This window comes from Lissotriton vulgaris, chromosome 3_1 (assembly GCF_964263255.1).
Source record: "Lissotriton vulgaris chromosome 3_1, aLisVul1.2, whole genome shotgun sequence".
NCBI lineage: Eukaryota > Metazoa > Chordata > Amphibia > Caudata > Salamandridae > Lissotriton > Lissotriton vulgaris.
In genome coordinates this window covers 1,773,837,560-1,773,852,641 of record NC_141689.1, presented here as the reverse complement: position 1 = coordinate 1,773,852,641, position 15,082 = coordinate 1,773,837,560, and the positions used below count along the sequence as shown (strand labels likewise).

At 52.2% G+C, this 15,082-nt stretch overlaps 1 protein-coding gene across 15 annotated transcripts in view; it reads left to right on the top strand.

Annotated features, from left to right (window-relative positions):
• BLTP1 (bridge-like lipid transfer protein family member 1) overlaps positions 1 to 15,082 on the top strand; it is a 1,831,302-nt gene that overhangs the window by 1,533,851 nt on the left and 282,369 nt on the right. For all 15 annotated transcript variants that reach the window (XM_086962202.1, XM_086962209.1, XM_086962198.1 and 12 more), the window contains 2 exons: positions 13,591 to 13,752; positions 14,049 to 14,188. In XM_086962202.1, coding sequence (XP_086818328.1) covers positions 13,591 to 13,752; positions 14,049 to 14,188 — 302 coding nt within the window. The remainder of the gene's footprint in view (positions 1 to 13,590; positions 13,753 to 14,048; positions 14,189 to 15,082) is intronic.

The following is a 15,082-nucleotide window of genomic DNA, read 5'->3' as shown; positions in this document are numbered from 1 at the left end:
ATCCCCCGCCTTGCTCGGGGCCCTCCGCGACGCCGCCGGCAGCTCCGGTGCCGACTGGTTCGGATCCAGACTTGGAGGATGTGGTGATGTTGGGGTGTGGCTCCTCTGGGGCACCTCGTTCACGCCACGGCGTCTCTGCCTCGCTGCACACTCCTGCGGGAGTCCCTGTATCGTCGCAGGAGGTTGCCGAGGCCCGGGTCGCATCCCCGAGCCCCTCTCCGTCCTTTGACAAGGTGGTCCTGTCTTAAGCCTGAAGTGACGCCGCTATGGCGCCGGCAGCAGCTTGGCCGTGCGGAGCCACGGGGGTCGGCAGCCCCACCTCGTCCCGCTGCGGGTCGAGGCTGTATGAGGACCCCTCATCCCTCTCCGGGCCCCTCTCGTTCCTTCCTGAAGGCGGCGGCCTCGGAGGGTGAGTCGGTGGCTGAATCGTCTCTGGCGCCACCACATGGGTTGCCGAGCGATCTCCGCCAAATTCGGGGCCACGGCTGGCTGAGGACTTCGGGTCATTCCCCGGGGCCGTCTCGTTCCCCCACGCGGTTGTCTACCTCGGAGGGGGTCGGGTCGGCGCTGTCCTGGGCCGGCTCGACTCCAGCTCCACTCCCGTTTTCGGTGCGGTATGACTTGGTAGACTCTTGTCCAGTGATGCCAGATAGTTCCTGGGTCCTGCCTTAGTTGGCAGACTCTACGGATCCGCGCAGGGGTCGTACCGCAAATTCGTCTTCGGACGCTCCATCTTCCCCGGAGGCAGGCTGTATTTTGGTGTCGTCCTCTCAGGAGACTGGCCGACGTGTGGTGTCTTTTTCACCGGCGTCGAAGGGCGGCTCCCCGCCCTTCCTGAGGCTGAGGTGTTCGTTGGAAGAGCGGCAGGTCCCTCATTCTTCGGCTCCCTCTGGCTTCTACTGGACCTTGCCTGTCCCGCTTGGCCTCGGGGACGGCCGCCTTAGTTTGCAGCTGTCGCCCACGGAGGAGCTGCTTTCTCCGCTGCGTGGATCTACGGAGGCAGGTGCAGCCTTCGCTCACGTGGTGTCCACGGCTTTGAGTGTCCAGCACATGGGTGACCCGGTGGCTCACATTCTCGCGGACCACCTCTTGGAGGTCCTCCACTAGGGCTCTGGTGGGAGGGAAATCTTACTGCCCTTTGAAGGTTCCCTCCTTTCTTCCTTGACGGGGGCTTGGATTCGGCCTGCCTCAGGGGACCCGGTGCACTGGCACCTCCCGGCGCCGCTTGACCCGGAGTGTCTGTCCCTTCACCCCTCGGCGCATCCTTTTGCGTACTGCTTTTCCCTCCCTGCTGCCACTGTTGACTCTGCCGTCCCGCTGGCTGGACTCTGGGGGAGTAATATTTTTGCCTCGACTAGCGCTGCCCTGCGGGCCCTTAACACCTTGTGTGTTCTGACTAGAGCCTCCTCCTATCTGTGGGACTCGGCTGAGTCTCTGGGATCTACAGCGTTCCAGGAGCCTGCTCAGGTGGACTTGCGGCATCATGCGTCGGATTGCCGGCAGCTTGGGGCATTTATTCTCCGCTCTGCTCTGGACATCTCAGAGGTGCTGGGCCGGGCCATGGCCTCCTCGGTTGCTCTTCGTCGCCATGCTTGGCTTTGGGACGGAGTATTCCCTGAGAATATTCGGGAGCGACTCATTGACCTGCCATTTGACGGTACTGTGTTGTTTCATGGCCCAGCTGACTATGCCATCCAAAGACTCTTGGCGGGGCTCTGCCCTCCTCCTCCCCCTCTCCCTCCTCCTTCTTCTCCTCTGCCTTATTGTCCTCCATCTCCTCCTCAGTGACTCGTGAGTTGGGCTGCTTCTGGGCCTTCCTAGGCCGATTGTTCTGGTTGTGGAGTGTACTTTTCTAGCCATCACGTCTTCTCGGGACTCTGGCATTGTTGGCTGCTGGATGGCCCTTTGTTACTTATGTGTGTGTTATTGTGCAGACTCTGCCTCCGATTCGGTCTTCTGCTTGGTTGGGCTGCTTGTCAAGCCTTTCGCGGGGGTGTTTTTTTCCCCGTGGCTCGTTTGTTTTTTCCTCTGCTGCGAAAGTTCTTCCAAAGAGGATTCCCATATTTGGGACTTGACATACCCTTGTGGAGTAGTGGTAGCTGTTATATGGCTAGCACCCTGCTTGGGGTTCTGGTCGCCATCGGGTGCCTGTTCTTCATGGCGTTGTGTGGTTGCCTTGCTGCTTAAGGTCGTCTGAGCGGCCGCTCGTAGTGGTGTGCCCAGGCTCCTCCTCCTTCTCCAGACTCTAGTCCTGAGGGCTGGGGTGCTCATGTGTTCTCCCTTACCAGGCACTGCCTACTCTTCTCCAGGGGATTCGGGCTGCTTCTCTTGCTTCTAGCGGTTTGTCTGCCGGTGCTGTTCTAGCTTGCAGGTTGCTCTCCGTCTGGAGTGGGTTCGCCTTCTTTTCCCTCGCTTCCCTGGGTCTTCTAGGCTTCTTCTTCTTCTTCCACTCTTCCTGTCTTGCCGTTGAGCGGCAGCTAGTTTGCCTTGTGGAGGAGTTGGGTGCTTTGGCCCCTCTGGCCTTGCCCTTGGTCCCTCGGTTGTGAGTGTGCGGGCTCTTTGGCCTCCTCCTTCTTATTCTCTCCTACCTACCCTGCTTGGGTCGGTGGGGTTCTGCTTGTGGGGGTTTCCATTGCCTGTCAGGGGCGAGTTTCTCCCAGGTCCACAGCTCTTGTCCCCTGTGGGGCCCCTGCTTTGTCTTGGCTGGTGGGGTCCTTTCGCAGACCCTCCTTCCCTGGGCGTATTGCTAGGGTATCTATTCTACTTGAAGGAATCTGCGGCTAGAAGTCTCTATCAGATGTACAAGTTACTAACCTTCGGTAATGATGTATCTGGTAGAGACAATTCTAGCCGCAGATTCCTTCACGGCCCACCCTTCCTCCCCTGTTCTGCGAGGACCCTTGGGTTGGTCTTCGGTGCTTGCCTTCCGGTGGAGGGGGCTGTGTCTCCTGTAAGTGCCTTCCTTTTTATGAACGGGTGGCTCTGTCTGGGGGCGGTTCTTTCCTCCTTGGTTCTTTGGAGGATGGGGTGCTGGTGCTCTGGTGCCTTGGTGCCCTGCTGCTCTGTCTCTCCCGGGTTAAGGGGAGATTGCTTCTATCCCTGTCTTTCAATCCCCTCCCTTCCTTCCACTGCTTCCTCTGATATGGGTTCCCTGGCCATGTTTTGTCCTTGCCCCTTTGAGGGGGGTTGTTGCCCTCTATATTTGGGTGGCTTGTGGGTTGTTCCTGTCTGTCTTGAAGCTGGTTCCCTTCCTTGCTCAGGTTGGGAGTGGTAGTTTCCTATGTGTGCCGTGACTTCTACGAATGTTCCATGTCTCTGGGGCACAGAGATGGGAGACTGTCTTATGCTGGCGGGGTGGCGGCACAGGACTCGGCTTGCTCTTTCTTCTTTCCCTGTCTTTAGGTTCTGCGGTGTTGTCACTACTCATGTGGTGTAGTCATCTTTTCTTTCCAATTTTCTGCTCTTCGCACACTGTTCCCATGCTCCCCCAATTTTTTATCTGGTGGTTTCGCGTTGCGGTGCGTAAAAGTTCTCCGAAGAAAACTGACGTCATGTACGCGGACGACGCCTGGGCGGAGTTGCGTGAGGCGCGCAGGGTTGCTGTGGCAAGAAAAGTTTTCTGGATCCAGTCTCATGGCTGGGGATAATTCTACATAAAGGAATCTGCGGCTAGAATTCTCTCTACCAGATACATTGTTACCGAAGGTAAGTAACTTTAATTTAATAGTTATCAATTTATTGTGACAGCCAAAAAATAAATCAGTTGCAGCGCAACATCAGAAAAGGTTGAGTTCTTTAATGTAAGGAAGGGTTTAGTTGTTCCTTACATGTTTGCTAGTGTCCATCTGTATTTTAAAGAGACTTCCTCTAAATTAGAGCATCACTGTTCACATAGCTCTTTGGGAATGGTCTCCCTATGGAGGGCTATTGGAAGCCATTCCTAAAAGTCCTATTGGTCTTGTGGCATTTTTCGTTTTCCATGCTTCACTAATGTTCGCAAGCAAATAACTTTGATGGAGTTTTGATAGGTTCCTCATAGATTGGAGCGTGCAGCAGTAGTTCCAGTGCTTTAGACCATTTCTGAATGGCTTTTTGAAGATCCACTGTTGAATTCTTAGATGTGCAGAAACATCTGGTCTCAAAATATTTTGTTTCCAGAATATTATTTTTTCATAAAGAAAGTGAATATTTTTAAATGTCATGCATACATTAACTGCTTTTCAAACTTCTAGCTTCTTGTGTTCCTCGGGGTGGATCCAGAACAAGAAAAAATTGACTTCTCAAAATCTGTAAGCATCTTCATTCAAACTCATCTTTTTCCAATGTCCGCACTTCTCTCCCTCCCAGAACTATTTTCTCTGACCCCATAATTTGAGCAACATGTACATTTTTCAAAGTTACTTGAGCTCTCTCTATCAAAGCTGTGTTTTCTTTCTCCTCCTCTTTGTTGCTTAGACAAGGATGACCTTTGCCATATGCCCTTCACCTACTACCAAGGTGGAAAAGGTGCCTCTAGGGAGATGGACAGAAGTCACATGTTAGCAACAATACTGGGTTTCCTTAAAGTGATCATTCTTATAACACTTGGGCTCGGAGATGGCCCTGCTGTGTCTCTGAAGTCATCCTTATCTTCTGCCAAATAGCTTACCCCTTTCCAGGATGTTTCAGTCCTACCATCCGATGCTTATTTGTTGGATACCACTGATGGGTCAGTATTAAACTCTTGTTTTTCGTACAGTGCCAGCCCAATCAAGATTCAGAAGCCATCGGCTCCTGTGGTTCCAGTAATCTGCAGATTGGCATTGGGTTCCTCTGGAATATCCCTTTCCTAACATGCTGCTACATACATTGTGGTGCATGTAACAACTTTTTGCAGCCATCCCCTCTATTTTGCTAGGCCATTTTCATTCACTGTTACTATTAGGGGGGAAAACAATAATTAAAGGGTCTTCATTCAGTACCCTCCCCCCCTTTTAGACACTGTCTTTAGCCTGCTGCCTGACACGTTCCCTCCTTTGTGGCAGCTATGAACAGAACAATCCACTTATTGTGTCTTCTACTGTTTTGTCTTGGGACCCAAAACATTTCCTCACTTAAGTTTTAGGAGACGCAGGGCATTACTCCAAATACTTCAGCAAGGTTTTTTTGTATGGTTCTCTGTGTTGCAGAAGCCCTTTACTGCTTCGATGAGTGATAAGCAGATGATTGGTAATCAGCTGTTAATCTACCTTTTTTCTTCTGTCTATCCAATACCAAAGAGCCTCATGGTCACACCAAATGCCTTTTGATCCTCTCCCATGTTGGTATGAAAAAGTGGGTACTTGAGATCTTAAGGTATTTTCTTATGACCAAGCCTTAGCCTTTGTTTCTGAAATTGTACACTTTTTATCCTGTTGGTTTTGTGCAAAATGGTTAGACAGGATGCACAAACTTGCCTTAGGAATAAGGGTTTATCTTCCAGTCCTGACAGTTTTTCCATTCCCAAGTCTTCAGTCCTGCTGCATTCTGCTTGTTCCTCCTGTGAGCTGGCATATATGAGCACTTTTGTGGTGCTGCTTCTTTCAACGGGCACAGCACTTACATAAACTGGCATATGGGACTGGCATTTGGGATTTTCATACCTCTGAAACTCTCCTAAGACCTGCAGTTGTGGCTGGTTCACAGTCAGTCAAAATCCTGTAGCCCTCCACCAGCATCTGCCATGGTTGTGACTGATGTGCCCTCCTTTGTTTTGGGGGAAGACACCTTGATAGCATGGAGGTTTGGAAAATATAATCTCCATTAGAGCAGAAGTCTTGCATTAATTTGATTGAATTATGAGTGATTAAGTTAGCCCGTGGCATTCCTGCCTTTGGTTCAGGGAAAAGTCATTTAAATTGTCACTGGTAACATAACTGCTATGTGGTACATCAACAAGCTGGGGGATGCTTGCTTTCATCTTCTTCGGCTCCTCAAGACATAGACTTGTTACTCTGCTGTAACTAACAATGTTTCTCTTTCTATGGATCATGTGTCAAGCTCGAACATGAGGATGGACAAGTAGAACAGGCATTATCTTGCGCACAAGTGATGTTTCTACCCAGACGTGGTGTTGTTTATCTTCATGTAGATTTGCGTGCCATGTCAGAGAATACTCAATTTTCGATGTTCTGTGCCCTATAGTTTCTGGTGCAGGCTGCCCTTGCAGATTCTTTCTTCTGGAGTGCAATCTGCATTATGCGTAAAGTGCTGATGAGTAGATCCACTTAAGGTACAGTTGTCTTGTATATCTGAAAGAAACACGTTAGTGTTAGATTCCTTACCTTAGAATATCCCCAGGCGTCAGTCTGGATCCGGAAACTTTTGCGTAGCAGTACCCCTGCGCGTCGGTAGGCGTCGTCTGCAGGCGTCCCCTGCGGCTCCGCGTCCGTCGTCGGCGTCGTGCGCCGTGATGACGTCGCTGGAGTATATAGACGCCGCCTCCGCGCGCTGACGTCAGTTCTTCTTTTTTCCGCGCCAGTGGACGCAGATCTGAAGAGCAGTACTCCGGTCTTCTGACCAAGTTTTTCAATAGTTATTTCTCTCTTTGTGCCTGATAGGATGCCTGGGTTCAAGCACTGTGATGACTGTGAGCGCACCATGTCGGTCACAGACCATCACCGCCTCTGTCTCCGGTGTCTGGGCCCCGACCACGACGTGGACTCCTGCGTCGACTGCCGGGCCCTCACCAACAAGGCTAGGCGGGAGCGGTCCCACAAGCTACTGGAGCTCCGGGTGTCGGCCCCACGTCGGGACCGGGAGCGGTCCCGGTCCGGCCGGAGGTCGAGAGAGCGGTCGAGGGAGCGATCGCGGAGCCGCGCCGAGCGTTCCGGAAGTCGACACCACTCGTCAGGCTCGTCAGGTAGGAAGCACAAGAAGTCGGGGTGTCGTCATCGTACCCCCGACTCCCCCCGACGCTCGCGCGATGCGGCCGGGGGCTCGGGTGACCCCAACCCCGCGGCTCCGCGAGAGTCGCCGGCGCGGCCTGCCTCATACCCTCCGGTCCCTGGGCACGGTGCGACGCCTGAGGAGATCGAGGCGTTCCTCATGGCCATGAGGGCGCTCGGTTCTCCGACGGGGCCTACGGTGCCTTCGGGCCCAGTGCTACCGTCTGGGGGCCCTGGCGGTTCGGGTGTCCCTGCCTCGGCGCCGTCGGGTGCTCCGGCCCCGGCGCCGCTGACGGCTCCGACCCCGGCGCCGCAAGGGCCTTCGGGATCGGCGCCGGCTGGTCTTCCGGCCTCCCCGGCGCCGTTGCCATCGGGGTTACCCCCGACGCCGCCCCCGCGCGGCGCCGGTTCTCCGGTGCCGGCTTCGGCCGGCGGCGGGGTTCCGGCGCCGGCTCCGGGCGGCGCCGTCCCCTTACCTTCCCCGACGCCGGACGCGGCGCCGGATGGGCGTCGCTCGACGCCGGTCCCGGCGCCGATGGGGCCCATGAACCCCGAGGAGCCGGTCTACATCGTTGACTCCGAATACGGAGAAGATGAAGAGTTTGGTGAAGGTTGGGAGGGGTCCGAGGACCCCCCTGTCACGCGAGTGCCAGTATGACCCGGACTGGACAGGTGACTTGGGGGATGCCAGTGGTCTGGACGACTCTCCTAACCCTGGTTTGATCTCTCCTCCTTCCGTGGCATCGGTGGAGGGAGCTGCTTATTCTGTGGTGCTGATGAGGGCTGCCAAGGCCTTACACCTTGAGCTCCCCGTCGCGGCCGTGAGGCCTAATATCCTCACCGAGGTCTTCAAACCGCAGTCATGCCCACAGGAGCCACTGCTGCCGTTTAATGAAGCCTTGTCAGACGTTCTGTTGGGCACTATGTCCAGGCCCGCTTCAGGTCCGCCTGTCGATCGGAACGTGGCCAGGCGCCACCGTCCTTGTCCGGACGACCCCAAGTTCCTGTCTACCCACCCCACTCCTGAGAGTCTGGTGATCCAGGCCTCGACCTCCCAGTCCGCATTCCCGTCGGCCCCGCCCGACCGGGAATCCAAGAGGTATGACCAATTTGGCAAAAAGGTCTTCTCGTCCATTAGTTTGGGCCTGCGGTCTTGCAACACCGCTTGCCTCTTGGGCCGCTACACCCACTCTGTGTGGGATACGGTCGCGGAACTGCTGCCAGAATGCCCCATGGAGGTGCGGGCAAAACTCGGTCAGGCTGTGGCTGAGGGCCGAGATGCAGCGAAATATTCAATACGGTGTGGTCTTGATACGACCGACTCGCTGGGCAGAGCTATGTCAACGACGGTGGCGATTCGTCGCCACGCCTGGCTGAGATCCGCCAATTTTTCGGCAGATGTCCAAAATACATTGATGGACATGCCGTTCGATGGCCGTCACCTCTTCGGTGACAAGGCGGACCACGCGCTGGAACGCTTCAAGGACTCCAGGGTCACGGCCAAGTCCTTGGGTCTCTCGACCCAGCGTCAGCAGACGGGTTCGTTTCGTCCCTTTCGTGGCCAAGGAAGGGGCGCCCCCACACGTGCTGCCAGCCACGCGCCGCAACAATCCTTTCAACGCGGTGGCGGCCGTGGAAACCGCCGTGGCGGCGGTCGGGGACAACGGCGGGGTCAGACCACACCTTCCCCCGCAGCATCTACCCCAAAATCCTCCTAGTCCGTGCTTTCGGCCCCATGTGACGCCAGTGGGTGGCAGGGTTCGCCATCACCACGCTCACTGGCGCACGATCACTTCGGACAGGTGGGTGCTGCAAATCGTCCGAAGGGGCTACTCCCTCCCCTTCGAGACCTCTCCTCCAGCCATGCCACCGCAGGACCACCGTGTGTCGGGGGACCACTTGACACTTCTGCAGGAGGAAGTTACGGCCCTCTTGGCCAAGGGGGCCATCGAGCGCGTTCCTGGGCCAGAAGTAGGGCGTGGTTGTTATTCCCACTACTTTCTGGTGCCCAAGAAGGACAAGGGGGGCCTACGTCCTATCTTGGATCTAAGGAACGTCAACGGCTTCCTCCGGAAGGAGAAGTTCAAGATGTTGACGTTAGCTCAGGTCTTGGCTGCTCTAGACCCACAAGACTGGATGGTAGCATTGGACTTGCAGGACGCCTATTTTCACATCCCCGTCCTGCCGGCCCACCGGCGTTACCTGCGGTTCACGGTAGGCCAGGAGCATTTTCAGTTTATCGTGCTTCCCTTCGGCCTTACCAGCGCCCCACGGGTGTTCACAAAGGTGATGGCGGTGGTCGCAGCCCATCTGCGCAGGTTGGGGGTTTCAGTCTTCCCCTACCTAGACGACTGGTTGTTGAAGGCGGGCTCGCCCCAGACAGTCGTCCACCACCTTCAGATGACGGCAGACCTCTTGCACGACCTGGGGTTCTCCATCAATGTGCCGAAATCACACCTGTGTCCCTCTCAAAAGCTCCTTTTCATCGGAGCGGTTCTGGACTCGGCGCAGTTTCGGGTTTATCCTCCGGAACGGCGGGTTCGGGATATTCAGGCTTTGATTCCCATCTTTCAGCCGCTATCCTGGGTTTCGGTCAGGTTGACGCTGCGGCTGCTGGGACTGATGGCTTCCTGCATCCTTCTGGTGCATCACGCTCGGTGGCGGATGCGGGCTCTGCAGTGGGACCTGAAGTTTCAGTGGGCCCAGCATCAGGGCAACTTGTCCGACCACGTCTTGATCTCGGAGGGCACTGCGAGACAACTGCAGTGGTGGCTTACGGACCGCGATTGGGTCAGGGGCAAGTCCCTCTCCCTTCCCCAACCGGAGCACGTTGTCGTGACGGACGCGTCCCTCCAGGGCTGGGGTGGCCATTTGGGAGAGGCAGAGATCAGAGGCATCTGGTCTCCGGCGGAGTCCCGGCTCCATATCAACCTGTTGGAGCTGCGGGCGATTCGTCTGGCACTGAAGGCATTCCTCCCCTTTGTCAACGGGAGTGTAGTGCAGGTGTTCACCGACAACACCACCGCCATGTGGTACTGCAACAAACAGGGCGGTGTGGGGTCGTGGACCCTTTGCCAGGAGGCTCTGCGCCTCTGGCAGTGGCTGGAACGTCAGGGCGTGACTCTGACGGTTCAACACCTGGCAGGTTCTCTGAACGCCAGGGCGGACGAACTCAGCCGTCGGTGCTCGATGGATCACGAATGGCGTCTGAACTCGGACGTGGCGCAAGGCATCTTTCTGCAGTGGGGAGAGCCTTGATTAGATCTATTCGCCACCGAAAAGAACGCGCAATGTCATCAGTTCTGCGCGTTGGAGTTTCCAAGACGGCACTCGCACGGCGACGCCTTTCGGCGCGAGTGGAGTTGCGGTCTGTTATACGCCTTTCCGCCTATACCACTTCTGCCCAGAGTGCTGAAGAAGATCAGGCGCGACCGGGCCCAAGTTATCCTTGTGGCTCCGGACTGGGCTCGAAGGTACTGGTATCCCGAGCTACTCAGCATGTCAGTCGGTCCCCCGATCCGCCTGCCCCTTCAGGAGGACCTTCTGTCGCAGCAGCAGGGGACGGTCCTCCACCCGAACCTGTCCAGTCTCCACCTCCATGCTTGGAGATTGAGCGGCGGCAGTTGAGGCCATTTGACTTGCCTCCTGAAGTCTGTGATGTTATTCTGGCAGCCAGGCGTCCCTCCACTAAGTCGGTATACGCCTGTCGGTGGAACAGATTTGTGGCATGGTGCACAGCAAAGGCTGTGGATCCTCTTTCTGCCCCTCTTTCGGAGGTTCTTCTGTTTCTTCTTTCTCTTGCCCAGCAGGGCTCTGCTCTGGGCACTATCAAGGGCTACCTTTCTGCCCTTTCAGCCTTTTTAAGGCTTCCTGATCAGCCTTCTTTGTTCAAATCCCCGATTGTCACTCGATTCTTGAAAGGCATCACTCACATGTTTCCACCTGTTCCGTTTGTGATGCCTCAGTGGGATTTAAACCTGGTTCTAACTTTCCTGATGTGTGCTCCCTTTGAGCCCCTTCATTCTTGCCCTCTCCGTCTCCTGACTTTAAAGACGGCTTTCCTGGTTGCCATCACCTCTGCCAGGAGAGTGAGTGAGCTCCAGGCTCTTTCTGTCCAACCTCCTTTCCTGTCAATTCATCCTGACAAGGTGGTTCTGAGGACTAGACCTTCTTTCCTGCCCAAGGTTGTTTCGGCCTTTCACATCGGGCAGTCCATCACCCTCCCTTCCTTCTTCCCGCCTCCGAGTCCTTCAAAGGATGAAGAGCGGCTCCATCGTCTGGACCCAAAACGTGCGCTTTCATTTTACATGGATCGCACACGCCAGTTCCGGGTGGATGACCAACTGTTTGTTGGCTACGTGGGTGCGAAGAAGGGACGGGCGGTCTTTAAACGGACCATCTCTCGATGGGTCGTCCTCTGCATCAAAGCGTGCTACTCTTTGGCTCGGAAGGAGCCTCCTGTTGGGCTGAGGGCCCATTCCACTCGGGCCACGGCGGCTACCACTGCCCTGGGCCGGGGAGTCCCCTTGCAGGACATTTGCCAAGCGGCTACGTGGGCCTCGCTGCACACCTTTGCGAGACACTACTGCCTAGACAGTCAAGTCCGGAGGGATGGCTTCTTTGGCCGTTCTGTCCTCCAGGACTTTCTGGTGTAGTTTTGTATTGGTTCGCAGACCCACCACCGGGGTTGGTATTGCTGGGGTATCTATTCTAAGGTAAGGAATCTAACACTAACGTGTTTCTTTCAGATGAACAAGTTACTTACCTTCGGTAACGATATATCTGTAAGAAACATTAGTTAGTGTTAGATTCCTTACCGAACCCACCCATCCTCCCCGTTCTGCGAACTGATACCTAGGGTTTGGGACATCCCTTTCAGGGCCCTAGTTTTACATGGCACCAGTGTTGGTTCTCTCATGGCTCTGCGTCTCCTGGCGCGGAAAAGCTGTGTACAAAGAACTGACGTCAGCGCGCGGAGGCGGCGTCTATATACTCCAGCGACGTCATCACGGCGCACGACGCCGACGACGGACGCGGAGCCGCAGGGGACGCCTGCAGACGACGCCTACCGACGCGCAGGGGTACTGCTACGCAAAAGTTTCCGGATCCAGACTGACGCCTGGGGATATTCTAAGGTAAGGAATCTAACACTAACTAATGTTTCTTACAGATATATCGTTACCGAAGGTAAGTAACTTGTTCTTTGTGATTCATCCTTGTTATTGGCCGGGCATAGCTTTACTCTGGATACAATTCAGGGCTATCTGTTGGCCTTATCTTCTTTTCTATCTACCTGATCAACCGCATAGGTCACCTCTGTCAGTGTGGGAACAAGGATGGGAATTGATGTTACAAGCCTAGGGTAGCATTTTGTGGCTCTTTGTTGTCTTCAAAGCACAAAGAGACTAAAACTGCTCAGCGCCACCTGGCGACGCTGGGATCAATTTCAGTTTCCAAATTTAGTCTGATGCCTGAGGAAATTGAAAATGCGAGGAACCACTGAAATGATATTTGCAGAAAGTAAGCAAATTGTTCTTGAGGTTGTTGAGTAGCTACACTTAGAGAATGTTGCAGCTCACCAGGTTGTTCTACATTGAGTGACACAGTGCTGATTGCACATGGTTTTCTACAGTTCTATATTTGAACCTTTTCAGTGCTTTCAGTTGATATAATTTGCCTTTCATGGGCAGATCATAGAGCTAAAGGTCAGTGAACATCTTTACAGTTTTTGTTCTGACCAGTGCAGCAATTCATCCTTACTAGAACAAGTTGCACATTTGAGTTTTTGCTGCTTGTATTGAGAGTTAGATTTTTCGCTTTCTGAAGCTAGGTAAAGTTTTTCTTTTCAAATTGTTCATAAGGAAGCACTGGGGATGACTGATGTTATCATGGGTATGTCCAGTATCCTACCTGGTCTCCACCAGTCTCTGAATTCTGCTATTGAGAAAATTCTCTCCCTTTAATACTGAGCTTCTGTTTTTACTTCAAAATCTGTTCCATCACTCTGTGGGAAGATAAGATGTGTCACGAAAAAGGAGGGTACATAAATGCAAGACTGGGGGTTTTGCTTTGTAGTTACTGACCTCTACCGAGACAATATGTGTGAACTCTTTGAAAGGCATCTACTAGCGATTGTGACATTTGTAGCCACCTTGTTTGATGTTAGAAAAACAAAAAACCCTCTGCAGCCTCTTTAGTCTATGTAAAACTAACAGACTTTCCAAATGGCATTATACCTTGTACAATATCTAGGTTGTAAGTTTGAAATCAGTACGTGGCCAGTATTTTCTCTAAAACATTAAAGGATTGCCACACGCCTCAAGTTTAATTTTCAAAATCTTCCTCCATTCTCTGATTATTTAGCATGTTTAGATTTTTTACTCTTTTCATATTTATAGAAAGGTTTGATACAGACATGCTTGGTGCCTTCGAAAACTGCTGGCTAGATGTGGACTGTACATATTATATATTAAAAAAAAATTCATGGGTGATCAGTGCATCCAGCATTCTCATTAGTATTTCTGATGCATGTTGGAGAAAAGTTTCCAATTTAGAAAAGCGTTACATGAAGGTATGCTTTGTAAAATATACAAATCAAGCATTTTTTATCACTTAAATTGTTGTAGATTTACCTTTATGTTGGTTACTTCTATTAATGAACTTTTGTATTCACTCCTAAACCCAGCCAAATGTAAAGGAAGCAGTGGAATTAAAACTGCTAAGTTGTATGCTTGGGTTGCCCTCCAGTCATTGCCCGAAGAAATGGTGATCAGTCCAAACTTGTTGGATTTTCTAGAAAAGGCTCTTGAAACTATTCCGATTACACCTGTTGAAAGGAACTACACAGGTACAGTACCATTCTGCGTCAATCCTTGCTTGTTTGCATTAAAATCAAATGTGTGAGTCGTCATTTTGTTTAGGTGGTTTCACCCTTAGTTTCATTTAGCTTTACAATGTGCTCCGATTCAGTGCTGGAAATTGTGCTGTTTGCCTCAAAACTATGCATTCATTACATCTTTAAGATACATGGTCCTATGTGATACCCAATTTGTTCTAATAAAACAGTTTTTAAGCTTACTGTAAAGTTTTTAACAGTACACGTAAAAGTATATTTACGTTGTATTGTGTGTATACTTTTTGCAGCTATTAATTCACAGGATGATGACATTGGACAGTTTGACCTACAGGATCAACTGGAAGAGTCAACAACTTCTTTGGTGTCTTCATCGACATCTGCATATTCTTCCTTCCCAGTGGATGTTGTGGTCTATGTACGAGTTCAGGTAATAAGAAATATGTGTACTTGAATAGTCAAAGGAGGGAAACAACCTTTACAACAATGTCTTTACCACACAGATAAGTACCATGCAGGGAATTATTTGTGCGTTAATCACACTGGGAAGTATTTATTGTTTTTAAATAACATTATTATGTGATTTAAAAAATGGGTTTTGGTGGGGGTAGTGGTAATGGTAAGTAAGTAAGAGAGTTAGGGGTAATTTTAGGGTTTAGAATTGGATAATGAGTAAGGAAGGTAAAGGCAATTTTCAGATATAAGAGTGCAGTGGTAAACAAAGGTGTGGGTCATTTTAGTGTTTAGGGTGGTCTGTGGGAAAGGGAGATCAGGGTCAAGTTAGGGTCTAGGGATAGCTAGTGGTAAAGAGCTATAGGGGTAAATTCATGGTAATGGAGAAGGTAGTAGTAAAGGGAATAACACCCGATCTGTTCAGATTGTGTGTATAATTAATAAGCAGTTAATGAATTTCAGCGTGTTTCTAACACTGTTGGGAATTGAGAGTTGGGCTTTACTCCAGTTACAGCACTGAAACGATTACAAAAGAGATGGCCTTCCTCAGCAACAACTGCGTCCTCAGCGTTTTCCGGTTCCATCACGCCAGCGCAGACTGGGTTTTCAGAGTCAAGGCAGCATTCACTGCCCAGACCAGCTTTGATGCCAAAACAGCTGTTGCCGTTGACTTATCCAACCACGGCACAATCTTCAGGGCCTCCAAGGATTTTGATGTCCCCATTCTGCAGCGCCTTCAGGAGGATCTGGACAGTAGGCAGAAGAGACTAATTATTCACCTGCAAATGGACAAGATCTCTGCCAAACCACCACTTGAAGGTGCAGGACACTGTTAATCGCAAAAGGAAGCTTACCTTCAAGGAGCAGCTTG